At 48.7% G+C, this 20,323-nt stretch overlaps 2 protein-coding genes across 2 annotated transcripts in view; both read right to left on the bottom strand.

Annotated features, from left to right (window-relative positions):
- Window positions 1-19: 19 nt before the first annotated feature.
- On the bottom strand, window positions 20-19,121 carry LOC125431410 (dynein axonemal assembly factor 8-like). Its single transcript, XM_048494175.1, has 8 exons — window positions 19,067-19,121; window positions 17,406-17,500; window positions 15,837-15,957; window positions 14,971-15,188; window positions 12,204-12,289; window positions 4,553-4,622; window positions 501-640; window positions 20-86 (listed from the first exon to the last, which is right to left on the bottom strand). The coding sequence occupies exons 1-7, from the start codon at window positions 19,119-19,121 to the stop codon at window positions 560-562; spliced, it is 726 nt and encodes a 241-aa protein (XP_048350132.1). The 3' UTR covers window positions 20-86; window positions 501-559.
- Window positions 17,406-20,323, bottom strand: part of DNAAF8 (dynein axonemal assembly factor 8) — a 60,306-nt gene continuing 57,388 nt past the window's right edge. The window contains exon 28 of the mRNA XM_048494173.1: window positions 17,406-17,500. The gene's annotated coding sequence lies outside the window, so the exon portion shown is untranslated. The remainder of the gene's footprint in view (window positions 17,501-20,323) is intronic.

The raw sequence follows: 20,323 nt of genomic DNA, 5'->3' as shown, positions 1-20,323 counted from the left end.
CAGTATTCTCATAAACGTACTGTTCTCATAGCCCTGCTTGTGTGCCACAGTGAATACACGTGCACCCTGAACATAGTTGGGCGTGCCTGTTTATAAGGAAAAGACAACATGCATTCACTTGACAAATGAAACCAGAGACCAGTCCCAGACATTCAGCTGTACTATTACTGGATAATCACTCAACGTACGTAAGAAGATAAATCAAGTGTACAAGGTAAACTCACAGAGACCTGTCCCCAGTGTTCATGCTGATGACCAGAAACGAGAACACATGAGCATGGCTTGAGGCAACAAGAGGCAAGGATGGCCAATGGGTCAATTTCACCAAACCGCGTTATCATCAAATGCCTTGTGAATAATACAGTCTGGGAATATTTATCCAGCCCACTGAGGTAGCCGCTGGCGAAAGACTTGTTGAAGCCACAAACAGGAGGCAGGAGACAAAGAGAACTTTTAAAATGTGTCATTTTATTCAAGAAACTAACATGTAGCTTGCTTACGCTCTCTCAAAGTCCAGGAGGGTCAGCTGTAGATCAGTACATAGGCAGGCGGATCTGGGCTAGAAGGAATCAAGGTTTTCAATCTGATGGACGCTGGCTGAGGTCAGGAAGTCAAAAAGGCGACAGAGAAGCTCCTCGGCCTTGTAAGAAAGCAAAACAGAAGAGCCGTGAGGCATCTGAAGGCTTTCCCAGCTAACCAATTACTAGTTGGGAATATTCCACATTCACTTGGATTGACAGGCTCTGGTTTGCTCTGTGCTGTGCGATGTAACTTAATACACACTCACGACCAGCAAAAACAGGCCTGCTGGCCTACCTCTGTAATAACCCCCCCCACCCCCGCCTTTCGACAAAAGCGTCTGTCCCCTTAAGAAGAGGTTTAAGGTGCCGCAAGACTTTTTGGTCATTTTGGCTGGCGACACCCCTGGAATTGGTGGCATGAGACAGCGGGTCACTGCCCTCCCCACTTGAGACTTCCAACTGATGGGGATCCTTCGGGTTCTAACCCATTATAGGACTGCATGAGGCAAGCCTTCGGTAGAAATAATCCACAGGAGCTCACGCACTGTGTTTTGAACGTAGCTAAGACCCATTTTTTTGGAACCTCCATCATAGCAAAGACAGCCCTGTTCCAATTCATTGTTTCTGACAGAGCTCTGGAGAAGCAGGAGCTACCTGGCAAATAGAGCCCAGTTGTAAGTCACAAGGCTGGATGCTCAGACGGGCGGAAATCCAGCTCCAGCAAAGCAGGCCGCAGCCACTGATGGCAACAAGCAGAACAACCTTTTTCCTCTTTTCAATGGAGCATCACAGCTGTGCCCACATGAGCTATTTCTAGTCAGCCGGATTTAAGATCTCAAATCCTGCTATTTAACTCTGCTGATGCACCTAATATTGCATTAGTCTTCACCCCAGAGGCCCAGCTGGCATTTTGTGCATTCCTTTACATGCAAACATCCCATGTGTTTTCTTCAAGAGACAATCTTGGGAGGCAGTTTCTTCTTCGGAACTGGAGGGTGTGCAATGATGTAAGGATGTGTGCATGCGCCGTGGCTTGGTAAGGACAAAGATGTGCCTCAATTGCTTCATACTCCAGTTGCTTCTGTCCCCCCACCCTCACCCCCAGATCAAAGCACAATGAACAAAACTTGGTCCCCAAAATGGAAGTTCCATAATCCAGGTGCCACAACAAAAAAGGCTATGTCTCGGAGACTTTCCCAGCTAACAGAGTTATCTATCATTAAAGATAAAATTATAAAACATGTAGAAAAGCAAGACCTGCTGAGAAAGAGTCAGCATGGCTTTTGCAGAGGCAAATCCTGTCTTACAAACTTACTAGAGTTCTTTGAGGGTGTAAACAGGCATGTGGACAGGGGTGAACCAGTGGACATTGTCTACTTGGATTTCCAAAAGGCTTTTGACAAAGTTCCTCACCAGAGACTGTTGAGAAAACTCAGCAATGAAGGAATAAGAGGGGAAGTCCTCCTATGGATTAAAAACTGGTTGAGAAACAGGAAACAAAGAGTGGGTGTAAATGGGAAGTTCTCACAATGGAGAGATGTCGGGAGTGGTGTCCCCCAAGGATCCGTTTTGGGACCAGTGCTCTTTAACCTATTCATAAATGACCTGGAAGTAGGGGTGGGTAGCGTGGTGGCCAAGTTTGCAGATGATACCAAATTATGTAGGGTGGTGAGAACCACAAAGGATTGCGAAGAGCTCCAAGCGGACCTTGATAAATTAGGTGAGTGGGTTCAGAAATGGCAAATGCAGTTCAATGTAGCAAAATGTAAAGTGATGCACATAGGGGCAAAAAATCCAAACTTCACATACACGCTACAGGGGTCAGTGCTATCAGTCACAGACCAGGAAAGGGATTTAGGCGTCTTAGTTGATAATTCCATGGGAATGTCAACTCAATGCATGGCAGCTGTGAAAAAGGCAAACTCTATGCTGGGGATAATTAGGAATGGAATTGAGAATAAAACTGCAAAGATTGTCATGCCCTTATATAAAGCAGTGGTGTGACCGCACTTGGAGTACTGTGTCCAGTTCTGGTCGCCGCATCTCAAAAAGGATATTGAGGAGATAGAAAAAGTGCAGAGAAGGGCAACAAGGATGATTGAGGGACTGGAGCACCTTCCCTATGAGGAGAGGCTGCAGCGTTTGGGACTCTTTAGTTTGGAGAGGAGGCGGCTGAGGGGGGATATGATTGAAGTCTACAAAATTATGCATGGGGTAGAAAATGTTGACAGAGAGAAATTTTTCTCTCTTTCTCACAATACTAGGACCAGGGGGCATTCATTGAAAATGCTGGGGGGAAGAATTAGGACTAATAAAAGGAAACACTTCTTCACGCAACGTGTGATTGGTGTTTGGAATATGCTGCCACAGGAGGTGGTGATGGCCACTAACCTGGATAGCTTTAAAAGGGGCTTGGACAGATTTATGGAGGAGAAGTCGATTTATGGCTACCAATCTTGATCCTCCTTGATCTGAGATTGCAAATGCCTTAACAGACCAGGTGATCGGGAGCAACAGCCGCAGAAGGCCATTGCGTTCACATCCTACATGTGAGCTCCCAAAGGCACCTGGTGGGCCACTGCGAGTAGCAGAGAGCTGGACTAGATGGACTTTGGTCTGATCCAGCTGGCTTGTTCTTATGTTCTTATGTTCTTAGAGTTGGAGTGGGGGGTACAGTTTCTGGTCTCTTTCCCAACATTATCTATGTGGCCATTGTTATCGTTATTCAGAAACATTTGGAAGAAGGAATGACTGCGAGTATCTCTAGGGTGGGGCAAGTTCTAGTCCCCTCAAGAGACACTGTGCACAATGGGATAGCATCAGCACCCACCCTGTCCCTTTCCTTGCTCTTTTCATGCCTTTTAGCTTAATTATTCTACTTATTAGTTATCTTTATACTCCACCTTTTTTCCACTATGGAACTCAAAGGGACATCTGTAGGGGGATTCCCGAAAGGCCTATCTTTCAAGCACTCTCCAGACCCAACCTGACTTAAGACTGCTGTTACCCTGGTCCTTTAGTACCCTGCAAAAGGCCACTGTGTTTGTTATGGAATGCCTTGTGCTTTGATCCAGCAATTCAAAAATTGCTCTGAGGAGAGGGTGGGGCCGACTTTGTGGGGCACAGGTGCCAGCTAATCAGCACTGCGTACAGCTTCTGGGCAAGGAGGAATCATTGTGTTCAGTTCTGGTTGCCACATCTCAAAAAGGATATTGAAGAGATAGAAAAAGTACAGAGAAGGGCAACGAGGATGATTGAAGGATTGGAGCACCTTCCTTATGAGGAGAGGCTGCAGCGTTTGGGACTCTTTAGTTTGGAGAGGAGACATCTGAGGGGGGATATGATTGAAGTCTATAAAATTATGCATGGGGTAGAAAATGTTGACAGAGAGAATTTTTTCTCTCTTTCTCTAAAACCAGGGGGCATACTAAAACCAGGGGGCATGCATTGAAAATGCTGGGGGGAAGAATTAGGACTAATAAAAGGAAACATTTCTTCACGCAACGTGTGATCAGTGTTTGGAATATGCTGCCACAGGAGGTGGTGATGGCCACTCACCTGGATAGCTTTAAAAGGGGCTTGGGCTGATTTATGGAGGAGAAGTTGATCTATGGCTACCAATCTTGATCCTCCTTGATGTGAGATTGCAAATGCCTTAGTAGACCAGGTGCTCGGGAGCAGGAGTAGCAGCAGCAGCAGGCCATTGCTTTCACATCCTGCCTGTGAGCTCCCAAAGGCATCTGGTGGGCCACTGCGACTAGCAGAGTGCTGGACTAGATGGACTCTGGTCTGATCCAGCAGGCTTTTTCTTATGTTTTTATATTCTTAATTTAATAAGAGCAGCTTGTCCTGGCGTGGAAACTAGCAATAGCTCAGGCCTCACTTGTTAACTTTCTGTGCATTAAACTACAGCTAAGGGCAGAGGACTAACAGAAAAAAAATTGGCAACCTTCTTAGAATTAGTAGTGGAAGAAGAAATGGGAGAAAACATACATACACACATGAACAAGCAGCAGGAGCTTTGGACTTGCCTGTTTCTCGGTTTTTGGATAAAGAAGATGTCGCGTGCAATCCAATGCCGGCCGTTTCTGACAATAATCACTGGGTGGGGAGAGAGATCAAGCAAAAAAAAAAATAGCATCAAACAATGGCAGAATCTGTCAGTGTCTGGAAGTGACCTAAGTTGTGGAGACGGCAGTGTGGTGTAGTGGTTAAGAGCAGGTGGATTCCAATCTAGAGAACTGGGTTTGGTTCCCCACTCCTCAACCTGAGTGACAGAGGCTTATCTGGTGAACCAGATATGTTTCCGTACTACATCCTGCTGGGTGACCTTGGGCTAGTCACAGTTCATTCCAAACTCTCTCAGCCCCACCTGCCTCACAAGGTGTCTGTTGTAGGGAGAGGAAGGGAAAGGAGCTCGTAAGCCACCTTGAGTCTCCTTACAGGAGAGAAAGGTGGGGTATAAATCCAAACTCTTCTTCTTCTTCTGTACCAGTTGCCCTGGCTTAGGGCATCTGCTTTCGAACTGCTTCACCCAGCTCAGTCCAGAGCTGGGTGGAAATGGTTGAATTTTAAAAGGCAACCCTTCCAAGCCACTGTAATGACCTGCCTTGTGATAACAAACACAGAGAAATACAAGGAGGTGCCAGAGGGAAGGAGGGATGGAAGAAAGTGGAGGTGAAATTTTAAAAAGCAGTTTTTAAGACAAGAACGACTTGCTCAGGAAGGGATTGGAACACCCTGGGGCACGGTTCTGGGCACTAGCATTCCCTGGAAGATCCTCATTGGCAAGAGGGCCCCTTTGATTTTCGAGTGTATGACTCGTAGCCCTTAGATGAACAGTGCCAGGGCAGTGCTAGTTAGAGTGCTGGACTACAAACAGAGGCACCCAGGTTGACGCCCCTACTCTACCATGGAAGCTTGCTGAATGATTTTGAGCTGGGCACTTTTTCTCAGCCTAACCTACCTTGCAGTGCTGTTGTAGGACAAAGTGGGTTAGTGGGGGAGACACACTTGCTATTGTCAGTTCCTTGGATAAAAATGTATAGACAGCTTAGTGCCATCCTGGCTATTTGATCCCTTTGGGACTAGTTCTCCCCTTCAACTTAAGGGGAATGTTGATCTGGTGTCATTTTGTACTGGATTGACACCCTGCATGAAGCAATAATCAGTACCAGTGGGAGCACTCCAGACGGTTGGAAGGATATTGCTTGATGAAATGGTTCTCCCTTCCCTCCGTGCAGAAAACCAGCATCTCAGGAAAAGGGATTCCAACTTACTTAGAATGCCAGATTTTTAAGCATTGGGATTCCACTGCCCCGACAACAAGGAAATGTGTACACCACCCTTTCCCGAGCTAGTTTTAATGGGGGCCTGTAATGAGGGCTGAGCCCCAAGTGCTCTTAATGCTGAACCAATTAGTGAGGGATTACGGTTGCCCCCTGCGGCCAGAAGGCATTTAGCTGAAGCTTATCCTAGATTAGGATGGTGCGGCCTGCCGGCACCTCATCGATCGTTTTGCAAAAGAATATACAATTTGATGTTCCCTTCGCCCGGATGACGTCTGAAGAGCCATTTGCACAGATGTTTAAGATTCCTTATAGGTCACAAATCCTGTCCTGGGAGACAACGGAGAAGCTTTCTCATTTTAGTCTGCCTTGAATGGGAAGGGATGTCCCTGCCCCCCACGACTAGGTTCACCAAAAACTATTCAGCCTCATAGCACTGCCCCCTTTTAATCTGAAAGATTATGCAAGTTCCAGTCCTTCGGCGCACCGGCAAGGTATTGCGGTGAAATGCCCAAAGCGCGCAGTGCTGGCCAGAAGATGAAGGGTTGTGGGGAGGCCCCCCACTTTCTTCCCAAAGACCACCAAGGCAAGGATGAGACTTTCTAGCCAGGCCCTATCTGATTAATATCGGGGTCAAAGGACGGGCCTACCTCTCCAAAGTTGGAAGAAGAGCCTGGCCCAAACACACATTGATCCACATCATAGGATCATAGAATCAGAAGAGACCACAAAGGCCGTCAAGTCCAACCCTCTGCAATGCAGGAACACCCAATCAAAGCACTCCTGACAGATGGCCATCCAGCCTCTCTTGAAAAACCTCCAAAGAAGGAGGCTCCACCACACTCCCAGGTAGTGCAAATGTCTGACTCCACCTCCTTTCCTGTCTTTCGCTCCCACACTCAGGCGTCTTCTCTTTTTAGGCTGGTTAAGTCCACCCTCTCATTGGGGAGGTCACCTTAACCTACTTCACAGGGTTGTTTGAAGGGTAAAAGGGAACAAGGAGCTCTGTTCACACTGTCTCAAGTTCCTTGGAGGAAGGCGGGGATGAATATGTGATCACGACTGATACAGACAGCCTCTTCTGTCTCTCCCTGCTGAGAAAAATAGTGGCTGGGCAGGGGCTGCAGGAGGAAAAGGGGAAGAGCGTGACACTCTAACCGCACAGCGCTCCAAAACACTTGCAAATTGTGCAAGATGTCCAACCCACACCAGGCCATAGAAAAAGATTCACTTCTCCGGTTTCAAGAGGGGGAAGGAAGACACGAAATGAGCCAGGAACATGGCAGCAAGAAAATGGACCCTATGGAGGGCACGTACAAAGACTTTAGGGGGGTCTAGATAGGGAAGCCCCCCAATTGTTGGGGGAAGCAACTGAAGGGTCAGACTAGGCCTGAGGAAACCTGAGCTCAACGCCCCCACCCTGCAGCTCACTGGGAGACTGTGGACCAATCTGTTTTGTCTAACCTTCCTCAAAGGGTCGTTGTGAGTGTAAAACAGGGGTCAGAACTACGTCCACTGCCCTGAATTCCAAGAAGGTGTGGCAGGACAGATAAGGGAATTATCCAGTAGTTCCGAGAAGCAGGACTGAGATAGCTTACTTTCTCCCACACAGTCCCTTTTCAGCTCAGTTCACTTTTCCAGCTACCTGAGTGGCATGCCGCTTTCCTCTCGATGCCTGATGGCCATAAATCCAGCAGCATTTTGCAGAAATTGCAGCTCTCCCCCCCTCCCCCGCACATCCTTCCCACTCAATGCCTTTTGTTTGGACAAGTGTGACTCCTGCTTGTCCTCTGCTCGGGAAAAAGCCCAGCCTCTGCTCCTCTCAAGCGCTCTGCACAAAGGAACGAAAAAGCAAGCGTCCCCGACAAGGTTGAACCACATGCTTGGTCTGAGAAGAAACTACCCTGGAAAACAAAGCTCCAGAGACGCTGGTGTGTCCTTACCTGACACAGCTCTGCCAGGGGTGGCTTATGAAGAGAATTAATCAGCTCAGAATTACTGGAGAGAATGCCAGCACTGGCTGGGGTTTTTTCATGGCACACCTGGCTGCCCTTCCTGCCTCTAGCCAAATCCCCTGCAGAGTCTTCAAGGAGGGAGAAAACTGGGGTCTTTGCCCCATCTGTTTAGACCCCAAGTGGGGCTCTCGCGACTGAAAGACCGTTGGCAGAAAGACACCTCTGCACCTGGAAAGCTAGCACGTCAGGAAGCTGGGTTCCAGACTAGAGTTTTCCCTAGCATGCTACATTTCTACATTTGGGAACTTTGCGGAGGAATGTACAGCGTTCTGCTCTAAATGCAGAAAGTCCACAGTCCAGTCCTCTCCAGGTAAAGGGGTCAGGTAGCCTGTGATGCGAAAGACCTCATCCTGGGACCCTAGTGAACTGCTGCCATTCGGAGTACTGACCTTGGTAGACTAATGCAGCATAAAGCACCTTTGGGTGTGTTCACGTGGTTAGAGTTGCACTAGGATTTGCCAGACCTGGGTTCAGATTACGGCTCTGTGACGGAATGTGCTGCATGACCTTGGGTCAGCCACTCTACCTCACAGGGACAAGGATGGGAAAAGGAGGGATCAGTGTCCTCAAGGATCCTGGGAGGAAGGGTGAAATTAAGGTATCCTACATACACAGCTACATGGGACGCTATCCTTAAGTCATACTCATCTAGCTTAGTCTGAAATTTCTGTGGCTCAGGGCCGGATGGAATCTTTTTCCCAACGATTCTCCATTTGGGTTGAGGAACTGAAGAGGTTAAACCTAACGCTCCAATCCTTGATGTAGAGATTTTCACAGCAAATGCCCCAAACTCCAAACCCGGTGATTTTTTCCCCCCTGTCAGGGAGTGTATTGATTCAGCGGCAGATTCTGAAAGGGAGCCTTTCTTTTGCCGAACTCCCCGTAGCTATGCAACCGTCTGCAGGCGCTCTCTCAAAGAGCCCCTTTCTGTGTCCTTGGGAGAGGGGCTTTTCACTGAGCTGTTTGGATCCCGCTCTTCTACAGCCTCCAGAACTAAGAGCCCTCCGACGGCGCTGACTCACCCGGTGGCTCAATACTTATAAATAATGGAGGGGACCTTGGCTTTGTGATTGAGAAGCGTTGGGGGTGACGAGGGGGTGGAAGAGAAGGGAGTGCAAGATCGATCTGAATCGGAACATTTGCCCAGGAGAGATTGGCATGGCTCCTTGGCCTTCAACTCTCTTCATGGCGATCAGCCTACACTGGCTAAGGGCGGCGCTCCCTGTGTTGAAGCAAAAATGGGAGAAGGAGGGTTCTCTGGATAGCGCAAACATAGAAAAAAGTATTGGAAAGTATGCATACTATACAAATTGAAAAAATATGAGGAGTTGGAAAAAAATGTGATATTAAAATGGTATAGAACTCCAAAACAATTAGCTTATATGATTCGGGGACTAAGCCCAAAATGTTGGCACTTTGGATGCTTATTACAGCCATGTGTGGATTGAATGCAAAGAGGTGAAAAGTTTTTGGGAAAGGGTATTGCTGTATATAGAGAAATTGGGGAAGGTTAAAATAGATTTAAATAATGATTTAATGTTTATGGGTGTAAATTGAGGATGGAAGGGTTGATTAAAAATATAGACAAATGTTTAAAATAATGATAAGAGCGGTACATGCAGTAATAGCACTTGGTTGGAAAGATAAGAAAAAATGGACAATCCAGAAATGGTTAGAATATATTTGGGCGCCAGTACAATTGGACATATTCGACATAATATCATGGAATAAACTGTGGCAAGAAAAACAGAGAGAAAATCTGAAGATATGGACAATATATGTGGACTGAATGAGAGAAGCCGGAGTCAATGAAGAAATATGGGAGAAGAGGCAACAAAGAATGAACTTACTGCTGTTTGGTCGAAAACCCATCAAGACATAATTTTTAGGGGGAGGGATAAAAGGGGGAAAGGGATGGTTTGGAAAAATGTAAATAATCATACTAAAATGTAATGTGGATTCAGTCTATACAATAAAAAAAATTATATATAAAAAAAGGATGGCCTCCCATGTTCCCTTCTGATGCTAGAGACAGGATTGGCGGGCTCGGGCTTGAGAGCACCCTGGGAGAACTTGCCTGGCAGTGCTGGCAAAAAGTTGGGCAGTGCTGGCAAAAAGCTGAGAGTATAGACCAACCACATGAGAGGAAAGACCAACTGAGTGTTCTGTGCCAAAGTCAAAATTTAGGGTCTGATTTTATCCGTCCGGCCATTACAGGCTGTGCTTCATGGGAAGGGGTGTAGCTCAGCGGTAGAGCGCTTGCTTGATGGGCACAGGGTCCCGGGTTCAATCCCTGGCAGCTCCAGTTAAAACAATCTGGCAGTGGGGGATGTGAAAGACATGGACTGCAGCTGCGAGCAGAGAATACTGACCTGGATGGTCTGTGTCACAGGTATCAAACTCGCGGCCCTCCAAATGTTATGGACTGCAGTTCCCATCATCCCCTGCCCGTATGATGCTGGCAGGGGATGATGTGAATTGTAGTCCATAACATCTGGAAGGGCGTGAGTTTGACACCCATGGACTCTATGTGATGTTCCGGCAATGTGGAACAGGGGTGAGGGGGAAGGCGTGGGTGGCAACGGGAGGGAGTGGGAAGGCTGGCCCAGGGCGGAGGGAAGATGTCTGGGCTGGGGCAAAGCCGTGCTCACTGGCAAACCTCCCCAACCTGGCAGCAAAGCAAATTAAAAGTCATGCTAGCAGTGGTGTCACTTGCTGTGGAGAAAATGGAACTTGAGGAAATACGTGCACCCAAGAAATCTTGCTGCAACGGACATTCGCCCCCATCGGGCACCAGACACCTTGCGCATAATCAGCCGAGGTGTCACCTCCCTTTTTACTGAAAGGTCTTCTGCTTTTGTATCCCACCTTCTGTGTTATGGCATCTCATGCCTTGGGTTTGTTTGCGTTCTTTGCCAACTCTGTAATCCCAGCCCTACTGCACTGTTTATTGGTTGCCTTATGAGGCCTGATTGCAGAAAAAGAGGAAGAGTTTGGATTTATACCCTGCCTTTCTCTCCAATAAGGAAGACTCAAAGCAGCTTACAAACTCCTTTCCCTTCCTCTCCCCGCAGTGGACACCTTGTGAGGCAGGTGGGGCTGGGAGCGGTTGGAGAGAATGGCAACTAGCCCAAGGTCACCCAACAGGCTTCGTGTTGAAGAGTGGGGAATCAAACCCGGTTGTCTAAAAGAAGAAGAGAAGAAGAGTTTGGATTTATATCCCCCTTTCTCTCCTGTAGGAGACTCAAAGGGGCTTACAATCTCCTTGCCCTTCCCCCCTCACAACAAAAACCCTGTGAGGTAGTTGGGGCTGAGAGAGCTCCAAAAAACTGTGACTAGCCCAAGGTCACCCAGCTGGTGTGTGTGGGAGTGCACAGGCTAATCTGAATTCCCCAGATAAGCCTCCACAACTCAAGTAGCAGAGCTGGGAATCAAACCCAGTTCCTCCAGATCAGAGTGCACCTGCTCTTAGCCACTGCTTTTAGCCACTATGCCACTCTAACTCTAGGTTAGAGTTCACATCTCTTAACCACTACACCACGCTGGCTCTTGAACTGTTTTACGTCGTGTAATCCACTTCGATCCTCAAGGAAAAAGGCCGGCTCTAAATGAAGTCAATGAAATAAAATAAAGCATGCGCTAGGTATCAGACAGACAGACAGACAGACAGACAGACAGACAGACAGACAGACAGACAGACAGACAGACAGACAGACAGACAGACAGACAGACAGACAGACAGACAGACAGACAGACAGACAGACAGACAGACAAAGGCTTCCCAGATTGGAGCATCTCTGGGTGAGCCGTGTGCAGGCAATCAGACAGAAGAAGCTCAGAAAGAAACAGCCGGACGGAAAGAGTGCCTCCCTGGTAACAAAATCACATCTCCTGCCTCCAGCTCCTTCGGCCAATCACAGTGGAATGACATCACACACCAGAACTGAGTAAACCGTACCTGTGCCAGGTAACTAGTACTTCAGTAGGCGGGGGAAGGTGAGGGGAGGCAGACAAACAGAACCCAGGAAGCTGCTCTCAGTGGCTGACAGATGGGATTAAGGAAAGGAAATTAAATGCGCACCTAGAAAGGTTTAGGGATGTTGGCTTAGCCTTAGCTAGGTTACCCAACACAGTCTGGCCACTTTGAAGTTACCAGGGTTCATTTCAGACAGATTCAGGGTATGGATGTTTTTTAAAACAACAACCCACAGCTACTAAGACTGAAACATTGGCTCCTTGCTTGTGAAAATTTGGCAGGATATCTGGCTATCCTTTGCCAGAGGCAGCTGGTTAGGCAGGCTCAGTGGACAGGCAATGTTTACGTTCTCTTTGGAACTGGATTGACAGGAAGATGGGCGGGGCTAGTGGCACCGACTTACCCGGTCAACAGGGCTTCAAAGCAAACGACGGCATTGTCTCGCTGAGCTGCCAATACCAGGCAGGGGCCCTCTGTTAGCACAGACCTCTGGAAGAGAAAGGAGAGGGGGATTGGGGCAGAGCTTCTTCGGCAAGTGTGAAGGTGCCCTCTGGATCCATGCAACCGCAGCCCCCTGCAAAGAACCAACTCGACCCACCCCAAAGTGCCCATGATGACCTTTTCAATGGGTGTGATCTTACAGTAGACCGTGGGGCTGCCACAGAAAAGGCCCTCTCTTGTGTATCCACCAAACAAGCTTCTTTGATTGACGGGGCAGTCAGGAGAGCCTCTCCGTGAGATCTTAGTTCACAGGCAGGAACGTATGGGACAAGATGGTCCTTCAGAAATCCAGGTCCCAAGCTGGTCAGAGCTTTAAACAGAGGTCTCAAGCCGGGGTCTCCCCTTGAACTGCCGACACCAGTGGCAGAGCCCAATGCTTTCAAATCGCACACTGTCCCACTGGGCTGCAGCCATTCCTGGGCTGACAATGTGAGAGAATAACAACCACTGTGCAAAGCCCAAGAGAGAAGCAACAGCCTTGGGAACGACATGCTGGAAATGCTGAGAGGCTCGCATGAGTGTGCCAATCCCCAAAGGGATCTGCTCTGCAAAAGGAGGAGTGGAGACACAACAAAGCTCCCCTCTGGCTCAGCCGTGACTGCTCTGCCCAGAAACTGGCCAGCTCCTCTAGCTCAACGCGGGACGAGATCTCCCTGCAGAGTCGCCTTCCTGACATCTGGCTGTTTCCCTTTGGACTTCCCACCTGGGCTGCCACGGCACCCTGGGGTACCACAGGGAATCACGGGGGAGCTTGAAGGCTGTTCAGTGCTGCCGAGACAGTCGCAGAATGGGAGGGTTACGCACGAGGGTGGTTATGAACTAAATAAATATGTTTGGTTTGGCAAGACTGCAAGGGGAATGCCAGCGCTTTGCAAACGAAGTCACCAGTAGCAGGCAGCAAGAGAGGTTCAAAGGCCCACCCTGGGATACATTCGAGATTAACTTGTCAGATCCTTGTATACCTGAAGATTATTTGCTCTTAGCTTTTTTTAGACTGCAGAATAACTTGAGAGAGACACATTCCTGTGGGACAGACAGAGCACAGCGGCTAAGAGAAAGAGCTGTGATCCATGAAGGTCGCCGCTTTGGGGCTCATCTCAAGACACAGAGCTTTGTCTCTGACTTTAAGCTTCATTTGCATGTGGATAATGGCAGTGGACTCCCCTACAGGGTTGTTGTAAGGATGCCTTGTGAAGTGCTTTCAACTCTTACAATGCTGAGACAAATGTTATTGAGATAATGGAGCTACCTGGGAGGAACAGGACTGCTGTCCACTCCCCAGATCCTCCCTAAACACCACCCTTGATAAGTTCTGACTGGAGAATCACGGGAAAAAATCAGGTGCACTATGTGTCTGGATATTGGATGCTGGGTGGTAGAAGACAGGATGTTCCCTCCCTAACCTGCCCATGTTCTTCCCAGAGATGTTTCGTTGGACTTGGGCCTGATTGAGAGAGCTCTTCTCACAGCTACCTTTCTGTCCAACTAGCACTGGAAGGCTCCGTGTTTTGCTTTGTGCATCTGGCCAGACCCTCTAGTGCAATACACACAGCATTGTTTCATTTCTGCCAATTCCCTGTGTAGGACAGGCACACTGCAGGCAACACAAAATAGTACCCTTAATCATCTCTGTGGGCCTCAAGGTGACGGTTCTCTAGAATGCTGAGGTTAAGTATGACATACAGCAGCTTTCGAGAACAAGGCTGAAACAGGATATTTCTGCCCTCCTTCTTTTGACAGGCTGTCACGGGACTTGTGAGGAGATGCTGAACAGGTAGACTTTGGCAAGAAGGGGGCTGTGGCCACCGTGTCAGTGAGCCTGGGCTGTGGTTGAGCGGTGAAGAACGTGCTTTGCATGAAGAAGATCCTGGGAATCTTGATTTAAAGGGGTTTTTGGACTCAGGAAGGTCATGGAGAAATTTGTGCCCCCAAATTCCTCCTGCCAGTAGATTGCTTCAGATATATATTTACAGCTTAAATATATTTTGCCCTTTTGGTCGTGTGGCTCTTATCTACCTTATGCTTGTCTATGACTGTAATAAAGATCGATTGACAGAGGGGAGGGGGATCCACCATTAGGCATGGGATCATGAGAGGAGATAGTCTCGAGAGCTCAAGAACAGTTGGACAGCTTTCCAGGTAGAAAGCTCACAGCTTCTCTCTGTTGCTGGCTTGCGCCTGCACAGTCCCAATGTGGGTCTGCACAGAAGCCATGACCATGAAGCAGACATTCCCAGGTTCAATCCCTGGTATCTCCAGTTAAAAGGACTGGGCAACAGATGATGTGAAAGTTCTTGGCCTGATATCCCAAAGATCTGCTGTCAGTCAAAACTGGCCTCAGTGGGCAAATGGCTGGATTCGGCATAAGGCAACTTGGTGTGCACGTGTGAACCTAGAGCTAAGATGAAGCAGCAGCCTGAAGGAAGAAGGGAAGCTTTGGGGCAGGTGGGGAAGAGGCCAATGAACGCTTCATGATCTGCTAAACTCAGCTCGAACCTATGCGCTAATCCCACTGATGTCCCAGCCAATGGGAGCGGACTTCCCGGGGGAGTAGCAACTTGGCCCCTAAAGGACTGAGCAGAAGACAGGACTGCCCCAGACCAGCCGGCTGGCCAGCAGCTCCTCCCATTTGAAAGATAGGAGTGGATAGAAGTCCCCACCGTTCATACCATGCTGGAGGCCTCGCTCTCCGTAACACTCAGGATTGCGGTGATAAAGCCGGCCTGTGGGTGGTTCATTGCAGTGAGCCGTGCCCCCGTCACCAGGAAGTCCTTGCCAATCAGTTCTTCCAGAAGCTCAAGGTATGGGGGCCGCCCTGTCCCCTGTCCCAGGGCTGCAGGAAGGATCAGGCAAGTTGTTTGGCAGAGTGCAGCAAGATAAGGTCGTTCTGGTGGGGAAAGGAGGAGAAAGATTTTTTTTTAATTCCTAAAGCAGTTCTCTCCTGCCTTCCATCACACATACTCCCAATCTTGAGCTCTCACAGACAGGGTTTAAAGCACTCAAAGATGGATCTGAGGAGATCGGGACTTCCATTTCCTGCTGTGGAAGTCAATCAAAGGTGGGGGAGTTTCAAACAGCAAAATGGAGATCAATGGGTTAAACTTCCTCTCCCTTCCATGCATGACCCCGAGGCAAACTGAGGCTGCCCAAGCCTGCAATGTGCATATCTGGATGGAAGAAGCTTCTTCTCCAGTTGAGACTTGGGCAAGGAAGAACAGTCACTGCAAGCATTGTGAAACAAGGACATCTGTAACACTCAATTGATGGTGGCCATTTGGACCATTTCACCTTGTTGTTTAATAGTAAGCCTGCTTGTGTGAGAGGAGCTTCACAGAAAGGCTGAACACATTCCCAGCACTAACCTCATGGGGTACAATGGCACCCTCTAGTGGACTCCTCTAGTGCTTAAAAGCTTCAAAGAAGGCGACTACTCCACTCTCTGAGCCAGCCAATTCCACTGTCAAACAGCCCTTGTCAAGCTATGAGGAGGTGACCAGTCCAAGGCTTACAACAGATGAGTCTGACCATTCCTTACCTACACTCTGCAGTTGCTCCCAGCCCCGCAAACTGACCAGAGTCCTCCTCTCATATTTTACGAGCCTGCGCCGTGGGCTGGTATTGAGGCCGAGTATGGGATCAGATGTGAGAGTGTTGATCTGCAGAGGGAAGGCAGAGAGTGGAACGACAAACACAGAGAGTCTGGGGGACCCTGTTGCCCTTTGCCTCTTCCAGCATTTCTGGCAGCTACGTCTGAGTCAAAGGGTTCAGCTCAAACCCACCAGCAGAGCCACATGTTCTGAAGGCAATGCCCATTCCTCCGTGTGTTGACCACTGATGGGGGGCGAACCCCGCAAAGTGCTCTCTCCCCCATGGCAGAACTGCCCCGAACAGTTGCTCGTGTTGCTCAGCTCTAGAACTGGCTCTGATACCACTCTGTGCGTCCGCTAGAATCTAATTTATAATGTTTCAGTGGTATTATAGAAAGTTATTATTTATGGTTTTCAGGTGTGTGTTTAAAAGCTTTGTGGAATCATTATATATGATATTGTTATGTAAATGTCGCTAGCCTCCCCGAGCCCGGCTTGTACCAGGAAAGGGCGGGATAGCAAATTGAATAAAATAAAAATAACTCTGGGAGACGTACAAAACTGCTCATGATCTACGTAGCCAAGCTAAAAGAAGGACCTGTCACAGCTCTGTTACGAAAGCATTCACCCACCAGTCTAGAAAGCCCACGGCGGGATGGCAGAGAATTTTTCGTGATGTATTTCTGGGGAGGTTTGGTTCAGTGTAGCCTGCTCTACTACCCGCTACAAATAAATACACTTGCGCGATTCTCAGTGGCTAGAGAGACGAAATACAAAATTACCGAGTCCATCAATGTCAACCAGTATCATACTCAGTAAAACATAGCGCCCAATTTGAAGGCCAGAAGAACTAAATCACCAGTCACTCACTGATTATTTGTTTTTTGTGGGATCTTTAACCCCTTCATCAGCTTTCTTGCAAACCTTAACGCTGACCTTATTATTCCTGGAGAATTGATTCTTTGTTTGATGCTTGTAAAAACTCCAGCAGGCTAAGTTGCACTTGGGTGATTCTCTAGCACATAGGTGTCAAACTCGTGGCCCTCCAGATGTTATGGACTACAGTTCCCATCATCCCCTGCCAGCATGATGCTGGCAGGGGATGATGGGAACTGTAGCCCATAACATCTGGAGGGCCGCAAGTTTGACACCTATGCTTGAGACTCTGTAGTCATTTAGTGCAAGCATATTTGTTTGTGGCTGCAAGTGAGATCGTTGTCCTCACAACACCCATAGTGTGAGGGTGTGCAATTTGTGTATGGCAATTTGTGTATGACAATTTTCAAGTCCTTTATCCCCTGTCGGGATTCACTGTGCCTTTTTTTCGCTCACGGTTTGCTCACTTGAGACTTGAACCTGCACACTGTTACTTGGTTTTGGAAAATCTATCACAGCCAATAGTAGCTGGTCCATGTTGACCGGGGTGGGGCAATAAAAACAACGTCTAAAAAGAAGGCTACGGGATGTGGATGCTACAGCTGCCAGGGAGAAACATCAGGAAAAGATGGCGATCGTACCTCTTCTTCCTCTAAAGGTGGGCTGTCAGCCCCACACAGCCCTTCGGGAAAGAACAGCCGAATGTCCCGGACAGCAGCACAATAAGATACGGAGCCTAACAAAGGCAAAGAGATGATTCTATCAGGCTATGAATTAAACATTGTCTCTGCTCCCGCTCATCTCCTGGGAAGATTGATGGCATACAGAGTCCTGAAGAAATTGCTCTAAAGGGCTGCTGCTCCAAGCCGCTGTTAACGGCAGACATTTAAACCTATTATGCCTCAGAACAGCTCCATTGTCTTCTTGCTATTTGGGCTTTGCTCTATTATGACTCTGCTTCTTCTTCAGACAAGCACAGCGTCTCCGCCGCCTCCTTTCTAGCTAAGTAATAAAGTGTGGGAAAATTGGAACGCGGATCGAGCAAAGAGGCTGCAGCTATCTGTGTGTTCCAGTCGCTGCATGCGGCAGAGTTATCAAGAAATGAAATCGTTTCCAGGCCTCCGCCCGACATAATGTTATCTAGGCTTTCCCCCGTCCTCTTTCTATAGAAATATGCATATCAGGATATATTTGCTCACTCGTCGTAACAAAAGAGAGAGGCCTGTTTTATTCTTCTTGGTTTTGAGTCCCCCGGGGCAGTGGCAGAAGGGAGCATCTTGCATGGACGGGAGCAGGTGTGTTTTCCAACCAGCCCCTTTGCAAGGTTGAAGCCTCACAAAAGGGAGATGCTAATTCCAGAGCGGCTTAACTTTCTTAACCCGACCGCCAGCCTCCTGAGGCTCCAAGCCACAGGGCAGAGCCGAAGGGATCAGAGGCAGTGCCTGGGCAGCTCCGGGAGGAAACAAAAAGGGTGTCACAGGTGAGATCTTCTGCAAAAAAGGGGTGTCAATCCGCGGGTGAAGAAGTAGGAGGGAGAAAGAGGAGGAGGAGGGAGAAGAGAAGGCCAAAGAGGAGGGAGGAGTTTGGATTACATACTCCCAATCTTCTCTCCTGTAAGGAGACTCAGAGGTGGCTTACAAGCTCCTTTCCCTGTCCCTCTCCCAACAACAATAGACACCTTTGGGAAGCCAGGAGGGGGGTGGGAGAGACTCTGAGGAGAGAACTGGGACCTCAGCCCAAGGAGTCACCCCGCGGGTTTAGGTATTCTGCTGCGGTGTAGGAGTGGGGAAACACATCCAGTGCACCATATAAGAGTCTACTGATCATGTGGAGGAGTGGGGAATCAAGGCCGTTTCTCCAGATTAGAATCCACTTGCTCTTAACCACCACACCACGCTGGCTGGTGAGCTCTTCTGCAAAGTTAAGCACAGAGGAGGAAGCTGCCATCATGGGTTGGCTCCAACCAGCATTTCTGCCAGTGGGGTAAAAAGAGGAGGAAATATCACTGTGCGACGGTGAAAGACCAAAAGACACCCTGACAAAAGCGCAACTGTACCGAAGTCACTGAAAGCGCACTGACAGTTCCCAAAGCGCAACTGTACCGAAGTCACTGAAAGCGCACTGGCTCCAGCGATCACTTCATGAGCGCCCAGCTAAAGAAAAGACGGCCACTGACCCACTTTTCTAGCTGAAAATGTGCAGGTTCCGGTCTTCGGCAACACAGCTTGAGGCGGAATTGACACGCCTGAATAAAAAACTCTGCAGAGCTTAAAATGTGAGCTGTGATCCCATGAAACCAGACCTGACAAGAGGCCCACAGGATTCCTCGCCCCGTTATTGGCCTGGACAGAACTCATTGCCTGTGGATTCTATCCCAAGAACTGCCATTCTTCCTACTTTTCCTGCGGAGGAACATCTCCCCACGCCCACCCCTGTAGATGGCTAAGATGGCAAAGCAATGCACGTCGGCTCGGGAGTTATGTCCCTGAACTCTGCAGGATTTACTTCCAAGCCAAATTGCCCTGGAGTGCGTGGTGTGCATCCCTGCTAAAATTGACCCCTGGCAAGAGACTGGCAAAACATGCTGAATACAAGGGCCATGCATAGAATCATAGAGTTGGAAGAGACCACAAGGACCATCAAGTCCAATCCTCTGCCATGCAGGAACACCCTCTGCCATGCCACGCAGGAACACACAATCTGAACACTCCTGACATATGTTCATCCAGCTTCTGTTTACAAACTTCCAAAGAAGGAGACTCCACCACTCTCTGAGGCAGTGAATTCCACTGTTGAACAGCCCTGACAGTCATAAAGTTCTTCCTAAACATCTTGCACTGGAGTATGCATTAGACTCATAACAGGACCCATTCCGATTCCCTGCTCAGCAGGTTTTGAGCTGAGACATCAAGAGTCAAGCCAGCAAGCCACTAGGAGAATCAGGTTCAGATCTTTTAGGGGCCTTGCTAGCAGTGGTGGGCAGTCTCTGTTTAGGTCAGGGAGGAGGGCTTTCCCAAACTCTTTTCTCTCAAGCCGTTTTTCCCAACCTGAAGCCCCCAGAGAGGTCAAAGAGGAAGCCCCACATGGGCCTGCTTGGGGTCAAGAAAACATCACAGAAGGGTTTTGTTCTGTCTCCCTGCTGCATGACGGCTCCAACCTGAACCGTGGCCACACGCAGCCATTGGTTACATGTGGCACACCCCTTGGGTGATCATGAGTTTGATTGGGCACTGAGGCTGCAAACTGTCACGTGTCTGCTTGGGAGCAAGAGTCAAAGTGGCGGTGGGAAGGACTCTTAAGCCACAGCTGACATATGTCCACCAGGACTGTCGAGTCACAGCTGACTTACGGCCACCCTGTACAGTCCTCCAGGCAAGAGATGTTCAGAGGTGGTTTGCCACTGGCTGCCTCTGCATAGTAACCCTGAACTTCCTCGGGGGTCTCCCATCCAAGAACTAACCAGGGCTGACACTGCTTAGCTTTTGAAACCTGACTCGATCGATCGAGCCAGCCTGGGCCATCTGGGACTGGGCAAAACCCACAGCAGAAGCTGCGTAAG

This window comes from Sphaerodactylus townsendi, linkage group LG04 (assembly GCF_021028975.2).
Source record: "Sphaerodactylus townsendi isolate TG3544 linkage group LG04, MPM_Stown_v2.3, whole genome shotgun sequence".
In the NCBI taxonomy this organism is placed as follows: Eukaryota; Metazoa; Chordata; class Lepidosauria; order Squamata; family Sphaerodactylidae; genus Sphaerodactylus; species Sphaerodactylus townsendi.
This window is presented reverse-complemented; position numbering and strand designations above follow the sequence as displayed.